This window comes from Tasmannia lanceolata, unplaced genomic scaffold, assembly GCF_043159265.1.
Source record: "Tasmannia lanceolata isolate RefF3 unplaced genomic scaffold, GAP_Taslan_0.1 ptg000023l, whole genome shotgun sequence".
NCBI classification, from domain to species: domain Eukaryota; kingdom Viridiplantae; phylum Streptophyta; class Magnoliopsida; order Canellales; family Winteraceae; genus Tasmannia; species Tasmannia lanceolata.
The window spans coordinates 33,095,959-33,105,469 of NW_027518700.1; the positions used below are offsets into that span (position 1 = coordinate 33,095,959).

The following is a 9,511-nucleotide window of genomic DNA, read 5'->3' on the forward strand; positions in this document are numbered from 1 at the left end:
AATACATTATACAATGGTACAGTCTACATGTATTTCTCAAACGCGTGTTAGTAAGTTGGGATTTAGAAGGTTGTGTTTCCTTCTTAGTCAAAAATGTGAGTGAAGGCCACGAAACATGTTACAATAGAAGAAATTGTGGCATTTTTTGCATATCCTCGGTCATAGTTTGAAAAAGAGATGAGATAAACATTGCTTTTACTGAGATGTCAACGTCGTTGGATCAGTATTTTACGGCGAAGTATATGTTGAGTAATATTGACACATGCATGCATTACTCTATTTTATTTTTTTTACTTCTTATGGATTAGCTGTAGTGAGTGATATTGAAACCTATGTTTACAGGCAATGCAGCAGGCAAGCAATACAATGCCCTAAAAAACAAGAGGTTCGAGATTTTGTCTTCTACTTGGAAGGGTTGACAGTAGAGGAATGGTATGATGCATGTACTAATCTTGTGAAGCTCTACGTGGACCACTTCAATATGATTAAAGAACTAAATGATGAGAAGCAGAAATGAATCCAATGTCTGAGCAAACGCCCATCAAACTAACTAGTATGACTTCTTACTATTGATTGTGTATGTTATCTTGCTGCTTTTTTTACATATCAACATTTCCTATGAAACAATTTGCAAAGCTTGATTTTGTCTTGTTTCAGTAACAACTGAAAATTTTATCAGATGATGGAATGTTACAATTTAGATACATGCATCGCTTTAGAAAGATTGATTATGCAAAACTTCATTGATGCTACTTTATTTTGCCCTTGTGCCCAGTACAAATTTCATATCTGCAAGTGACATTAACAGTCACTTCACACTAGTGTCTTCACTCGGTTAACATGAACTCAAGCCAATCATTTTATAAGTCGAAATTTCTATTGAAAATGTTTGGCAGTCGTTAACTGCTATTGGATCAACTGTTCAAAGCCAATTTAGCACTCAAGATATTACAAGGGGCTTAAGCCACTGTTTCTTTTAAACCCAATAACCGCATGTTTAGAAGGAAAGGAAGGTCATTGAAATTTGCATCTCAGCAGATACACTTGTATGTGCCTGAGAATAGGTTTCCTTTGTTGGAATTTGGGTTGAAGTTTAGACTTCCATTGGATGACTTTTCATGTATGACATTACCCACATATGAGCGACAAATTTGTGGGAAGTCAAGTGGATTTTAGTCCTCAAATTCTCAACAAGAAAAGCTCTATAAAGAAACAATTCAGAACTCGGTCACTAAGCTGAACTAAACTTATATTCTTTCAACCCAACATTGAACAGTCAAAGTATATGTCAAGTTAACTAATTATCTTATAATGCATAGTTAGAGAACAAGCCAAACACTTCTTCTAATGTAGCTTTCTATATATTATATGCTCATTTGATCTTTCTTAGGCAAACTTTGGATGATTCAGATTGTGGAAGTGTTTGAGAATGAACTCTTTTTGTGTATGTATTCTTTATTTTCTTTTTCAAGAACTCTCTTTGTTTGTGTATGATGGTTCCTTTTTATTTTTATTGATGTATTTAAGTTATCCTTTTGGCTCCCTTGTTTGATTGTAGGAGGACAACATGCACTACTGGACAGCACAACGGGGAATCAATCTGGGGGGGCATTTCAAGAAGAAGGTGATGGAGAGTTCAGGGAGATGCTGGTGGTGGACCAGAGTTGGTTTTTGATGTTGGTTTTTAGTTTTTTTCTATGACAGATGGGTACTTTAGTAATTTCTAATGATACAGGGTTATTTTTTTTATTTTTTTTATTAGATATGTGTATTGTGGTTATTTTGTGAGGAGTATTTTGTTCATTTTCCATGAAACAGGGATATTTTGGTCATTGCTTATGGGATAACAGTGTTTTGACAATTTTTTATGAGGGGGTAATTAGGTCATTTTCCTTAAGAGAGATATATTTTGTTATTTCCCATTAAATATGACTTATTTTTGTTTTTATTTGTTAGGATTGAAATTCAAATCCAAGGAGTAGGCAAACAAAAGATTACATTTTTTGGATTTTAAATTCAAATCCTCACTAGATCATCCACACAAATAATTTACAAATTTGGAAATTTGGAAATTTTGGATTTCAAATTATTAGATTTGTAAATCTGGAATCCAAATCTAAATCCAAAATTAAGGGGTATCCAAACGGGCCCTAAATGATTTTCTAAATCAAATTGAAAATCTTCAAAATGAAAATAAAAGACTAAGAATATGTCTAAAAAGGTTTATCAATGGTGATCAAATTGTAAACATTATTCGTAGAAAGACTAGATGAAAGTCAAATTACAAAAATCCGTATGCCTCTACTAGTAGGTCTAACCCAACCATAAGATGCCACTATTGTGGATTTATCTTTCCCTCTTTGTCTCCAACCCCCCTCTCTCTCCTCTTCTCCCTCTATATTGGTAATGACACTGTCGACCACTACTCTACGAGATTGACAACCAAACACCCACTATCCTCTGAGGTAAGTTCTAGGTAAATCCAAGGCTTGTCTCCTCCCTGATGACTACTTATGCCACTACTCTACTAGGTAAATGCCTGCAACCAAACACCAAACAGAGAGCAAAGGAACAATAGTTCATTCTCATTACAGAAAGATATTAAGTAATCCCAGTTCTTTACTTTACTTTTCTTCGTGATTTCGATAGGAGAGTCCAACCTTGGAAAAACGTGAATACCTAAATGTTATATGTGAGAACATGTCCTACACACTTGTGTAGGTAAGTTACTTACACACTACCTTAAAATACAGTGGGGCCCCACATTGTTTGGGTGATCCAAACCATTCATTTGAATGGTCCTCACATAGATAGGGTGTCCACAAAAAATCAGATACATAGGATCATCCTAACCATTCAAACTATGGAGGCAAAAACTGGACTAATTTGTGAAGGTTTATACACGTCCATTTTACCTACACAAATCGTAGGGTTGGGATGATCCTATGGATCTGATTTTTTGTGGACACCCTATCTATGTGAGGACCATTCGAATGGATTGTTTGGATCACCCAAACAATGTGGACCCCCACTGTATTTTAAGGTAGTGTGTAGGTAACTTAATTACCTACACAAGTGTGTAGGAAATGTTCTCTCATGTTATATATACTCACGTTTTCTCTCTTAAAATATGTATTTTATATATGTTTTCACCCAACCAAATGGCCTTCTTGCATTTCACCCAGTTCAATTTGTCTTCTCCAAAAATTGGTTCTTTTTTTTTCGTGTTCATTACAAACAAAAGGGGTGGAATTGTTTGAAAGAGGAGGGAGGTAGAATTTTTTATTATTTTTGTCATAGACGTATTTATCACTAGAACTAGGGAAATGTTATCAGCACTACTGTATTTTGATGAGGGCACTCCTCACTTTATTAAAAAGTAAAGTATGGCCCGCACCATAGGATGATCCAAACCGTCCATTAGATGGGCCACAGCCTAAATAGCTTGTGCCCCAAAAATCATTTCAATAGGTTGATCCTAACCCTCAGATCTATAGGGGCTTAGAATCAACCCTCTAACTATCAGATCGGAGGGTTAGGATCAACCTATGGAAATGATTTGTGGGGCACAACCTATATAGATTGTGGCCCATCTAATGGATGGTTTGGATCAACCTATGGTGGGGGCCATACGTACTTTTAATAAAGTGAGGAGTGCCCTCATCAAAATACAGTAGTGCTGATAACATTTCCCTAGAACTATCCCCAAGAGTTATGCGAGAGTGGCGGAGACCGTCCAATTGCAGATCAGAAAAAAGACCATCGCATTTTTCCTTATTATTTTAACCAAAAATACATATATATATATATATATATCCTCTCCGTGAGGACTAGTGTTATGGTCGTATATAGAAATGCTCCTCGGCCACAAGTTCTTTTTTTCTTTTTTCTTTTTTTTTTTTGACGAAGGGTGTCCCTACCCAACTTTGTAGAGTGGGACTAATTCCCTCCGGATGCGTGCAATCACCCGTAAACCACGCACATCGGGTAAGCCCAGAGGGATTCGAACTCTCATCTCTGGGCAGCATAACCAAGATTTTAAGCCAAAAAGCCACACCCGTACATGTTAGCCACAATATTTTATTGTCTTCTAAGTGAGGAAAACAATATTAAAAAGAGAAGCAATTAAATAATGATAAATTCGTTCCCTGCTATTACAATATTCACCCCTTATATTTCAAAATGGACTGTACAGCCCATGCCTTAGGATGATATAAGCCGTCCATTTGATGGGCCACAACGTAAATAGGTTGTGCCCCAAAAATCGTTTCCGTATGATGATCCTAGCCGTCTGATCTATAGAGGTTTGATTATATGGAGTTTCTCTATAGATCGGAGGGCTAGGATCATCCTATGTAAATATTTTTTTGGGGCACAACCTATTTACATTGTGACCCATCAAATGGACGGTTTGGATCATCCTACGGTGTGGGCTGTACAGTCCATTTTAAAAAATAGGGGGTGAATATGGTAATAGAAAGGGGCGAAATCATCATTGCCCTAAATAAAAGACAAGGGATCTTTTATTGCCACCCCTAGTATTCGTCTTCATAAATATGTAACTATCTAAGAAGATGTGATTATAACTTTGACTAAGATTTATAATGTGAGAAATCTTCATTCTGAGATGCTTGACTGACGTTGATGTAATCTCTGAAGTGTATATGATAATGGCGAACATCACCAAATTCCAAAGTTTCTAAGAGAACGACAATACATCAAGTCAATTTTACATCAATGGTAAAAGCCAACTTTTATGTCCCACAAGATGAATTGGGGGGCATTTATGCAAGACAAAGACCATTGATCTTGTAGAGCATCAAGAGACAGCCCACATGGATTTGGACCCATCAGCAATGGAATATTGATGTGCAAAATGAGTCATGTTGGAGGCTTGCCTAGGTTCATCCGATTATGGTATTTCCAATGTTATTTTGCCGGCCTTATGGTTACAGTTCCAATTTAACAGCTAAGTATGTAAACGAAGTGCACAATAAGTCCTAAGAAGTGTCTTTAGGAAGGACTGTAAATGTTGCCTTCACTTAATTTACTTCTAAGAAATAGATCATAAAATTTTAAATTTTTGCCAGGGCCGTTTTTTTCTTCACCAACAGATCAGATCAGATAATCCTAACCGTAGGATTTTTAGAGGTTTCTGCAATGTGCCATCCCTCAACAAATTTAAGGGTTAGGATCATTCCACATGGATGATTCTCCGGGCACGATATATTTATGTTGGGACAGAATGAATCAATTGTTTGGTTCATTCAACCATACGGGTCCCACTGAATCTGTAAAAAAGAATAAATACAACCAGTATAATCAGACAACAAATAAAAATTCATTGGATTCATGAGCTGAAAAAAATCAGAGTTGACAAAATTAAGTGTAAGTGGGGTCACTTCACTAATCCACACCATTTATATTTTAGATCTTGCAACGGATGGGCCATACATTGAAATCCATTCTCATTACTGATTCTAAAAGATGGATGCTTTTACAGATGAACATGAAATATTATTTTCTGTTTTTGTGGGACTTTTAAATTAGGCTGTGTTTGGCATTGCTTTTACTTTTTTTTTGCTTAAAAACCAAAAAATAGTAAGAAACAAGAAAATTGGGTTTAGTAAACCAGACCCACTTAGTCAGTCTGTTTCACTGATTTTCCATCGTGGAGCAAGATTTTGGGCAGAATTTGCCTGCATTGGTCAATACGCACACGGCACGTTTCTTCTCCTTTTGTCCATGAGTCTATTATAACTCTAACATAAAAATAGTTTGGATTATTCAGTAGATCAGTTTTTTCCTTTTTAGAGAAAATAATCATATAACGACTACATTTTCCTACCATACGAAATTGACATGGGTGGAACTGCCTAATTTTAATGTATTTTATTTTCCTTACCCCATGATGTCAGTGCCAGCACAACAATCCTTTAATAATTTCTCTTTAATAATTGCACAAAATCAGCTTGTCTTTTATTTTTAAATCGACTTATCTGAGGTTTAATATAACTTTTAACAGCTCTTTACGTGATAAAAGATGGGTTTTGCCATGCCCTTAGGCACCCTTTAAAGTGCCCTTAGGCCACCCGTCATTCCATCAAGGTGCATTGGGAATGATATTTTCCAATCATTTTACACACTATTAGATAAAAATACTCATTCCCTGTGAATTTATTATCAAAAGATGTGTAAAATATTTTTTTTGATGGGTAAGATGTGTAAAATATCATTTTCTATGTAAAATATTGTTAGCAGAACCCATAAAGGATAAGATGAGTTACTGCAATTATCAAAACATGGTTGTGCGGATATCATTTACATTCTCAGATACGACAACAGACATGAGTGGGAGTGCCTAATTTCAATGTAGCCCATGACGTAATTGCCAGCACCAAAGGGTATTTTCGTCCATATATCATCTATAAATACGAGGTCCTGCGCTGAGAGTTTTGAGTTAGTAAAAAGGGTCAATCTGAGAAGCGTTTCCTCCCACCGGAAAACCATGACGAAGGTGTACCCGAATACCACCTCGGAGTTGCTGAAACCGGTTACTGACCGGCACGTAGAGGTATTGACGGCCTGGAGGAAGTCCCTCCTCTTTAATTGCCACGGTTTCACTGTCTTTGATGCCAAAGGGAGCCTCCTTTTCCGCGTCGATAACTACGTGGCTGGGAATACGGGCGAGATCGTGCTCATGGATGCAGCTGGAAAACCACTTCTCGCTATCCGGAGAAAGGTAATTAAGTAGGATCGATCTTTGGGTTTTGAATTGAGTTTTTAGAGGCTATTGTTTATAACTCCTATGGCCGTTTTCTTTCTTTTTTCTTTTGGGTAAATTACAGGTTTAAATCCTTGAATTTTCTTGTTTTTCGATAAAAATAGCGATTATTTATCTTTTAATCCAATAGACTCATAATCTCCTCATTAACCGAAATGACTAGCCTCATTAATCTCCTCTATATCCGCGATCTGCTTTGATAATCACACCCTGATTTTTTCAGAAAATAGCTCGTATGCCCTCAATATAATCGGTGACTTTAACCTATTTAAATCCACCCCCAAGTGAACTGTTTTTGAACCATGGAGTCCTGCTATCATACTCAAAAAACCACGCCGGTTGACTCGAAACTCGTTCGAGTGGACTCCTCGTTATAGTAAACTGAGTAACGAATCAGAAAACTAGGCTGAATTTCGACGAAATTTTCGGTTAATTTTGGAGTTGTCATTAGATTCTCAGTAGGGTGTAAATGGATCGAATTCGAATCGGATAGTGCTATGTCCGAATTCGAATTCGATTAGAATATTCAATATCCGTATCCGAATTCGACAGATAATTATTATTCATTACCGAATTCGCATCCAACAGATATTATTCGAATTCGGATATTATCTGTATCCGTTTATCCGGGTTTAAATCGTATCCGAATATCCAAATTCGAATAAATCATATCCGAATGTCCGAATTCGTATCCGTATCTGAATTCGATTCATGTCTGTAACTTTAAATCAGCTGGTTAAATATCCAAAATTATCTAATTGAAGTTGAATTCGAATGCGAATCCGGATATCCGAATTCGAATACGAATTCGGATATACGGATACGGATGCGGATGTTCGGGATAAACGGATGTACTTGTCGGATTCGGATGTTAAACGGATGTACTTGTCGGATTCGGATGTTAAACGGATCGGATGCACCATTTACCAGATTCAGATAATTAAGAACCAGATATCTCCTAAACGGATTCGGATAATATCCGCTTGAAGCGGATTCGGATAATATTCGCTTTAAACGGATTCGGATGCGGACGGTAATCGAATTTTCGAATATCCATTTACACTCCTAATTCTCAATTTCACATATGAGAAATTTTAAGAATATTCGTCAAATTTATGTTTATTTGGAGAGATTCACATTTAATTCTGAAAGTTGAGTGATTTATTTGATTCCCCATTTTTTTTTTTTTTAAGAATGTGGCATAGAAAATTCAAGGTCTTTTTGAGAAATGAAACAATAAAGGGCACCCTTACAAAAATCAGCTTCAAGGGCGCCTCTATCGGTTAATTTCTACAAAGTGTTGGGCTGAAAAAGTTGGACGGCACCTTAAAAAAGTGCAAACCGTGTTGACATTGCATAAATCAACCATTTATGGAGCCCTTCAAGCTGAATTTTGCAAGGGCGCCTTTCATTCTCTCATTCCTCTTTTTGTTAAGGGTTTTACTAACGAGTGCCGTAATAACGAGTGCCGTAAGGTTATCCGTTAAATATCATTTAATAGCAATTGGGAACTTGAATTTACACCTACTTTTAGACTCTGACACATGTGTTGAGATTTTTTCCTCAACATATATGCAAATTTAAGATCCCAATGGCAATTAACTGCTGCTTAACAAGTGCCTTAGGGCACTCATTAGCGAAACCCTATTTTTTAAGTATGTTTGTCATTTTCCGTTAGCTGACGTTGGGTTTTGTGTGGCAGAAACTGAGCTTATGGGACCACTGGATGGTATTCGACGGAGAAACCACCCTTAATCCCCGTTTCTCAGTGAAGAGGCACGTGAATTTCCTGAATTCAAACACCCTGGCTCACGTGACCCCTTGCAACATAGGCTCCAACTCTAACAAGCAGGTCATTTACAACATAATGGGATCCTACTTGCAGCGATATTGCATAATCTACGATAACGAGAGGCACCAAGTGGCAGAGATCAAGAGGAAAGAGGCGGTCGGTGGAGCCGTCTTTGGCTCTGATATATTCCAATTGGTGGTTCAGCCGGATTTAGACACGGACGTTGCCATGTCACTGGTCATTGTGCTAGATCAGATGTTCAGCTCTCGCAGCTTATTAAGAACAGTGATTGCTGCAGGTCCTCTTATTTATTTCCCCCTTATTTGGCTTCTCAAGGGCATTGTTGCTTTTGTAGAATGCCATGGAAGCTTTTCCAGTAGGGGTAATTTGCTCCCAGAGAATTACAGCCGCTTTCCTCCTTTCTTGGGAAGACCGGATCATCTGATTAGGTGGGACTAGGAGACAAGATTGAGAGACTTATCACTATCTGTGGTAGTGGTGGGTTCATTCATTCTGTACATTATCATATTAAATTACAACTTTGCTTCTTTATATATATATATATATATATATATATATATATATATATATATATACTAGCTAGAGAAAAAAGGAATTTTTTTTCTTTTTATATGAGATTTAGACGTCAGCATTACTCTTTTACCATTAACCCATTTGCTGCTATCTAACATCTATCTCTATGAGAAATTATTTGAGGGTAAAATCGTAATCTACATACATACAAGAAGTACCGACACGGGTACCTGTCTATGACAATTACAAAAAAAAACTACCAAGAAGAGGTAAAGACATATGACAATGACGAAAGAACTACTTTATATTACGCATGCAGGACACTTGCAAAATATTGACGGATTCCGGGCACCTGAAGAGGAACAACATTTATGGAAACCTCTATCGATTGTAGGGCTAGG

At 36.9% G+C, this 9,511-nt stretch overlaps 1 protein-coding gene across 1 annotated transcript; it reads left to right on the top strand.

The window, feature by feature from the left end:
- The first annotated feature begins 6,437 nt into the window (after window positions 1-6,437).
- LOC143856346 (protein LURP-one-related 8-like) lies at window positions 6,438-9,130 on the top strand. Its single transcript, XM_077366540.1, has 2 exons — window positions 6,438-6,742; window positions 8,487-9,130. Exons 1-2 carry the CDS (start codon window positions 6,509-6,511, stop codon window positions 9,033-9,035), a joined length of 783 nt encoding a protein of 260 aa, XP_077222655.1. The 5' UTR covers window positions 6,438-6,508; the 3' UTR covers window positions 9,036-9,130.
- Window positions 9,131-9,511: the final 381 nt, after the last annotated feature.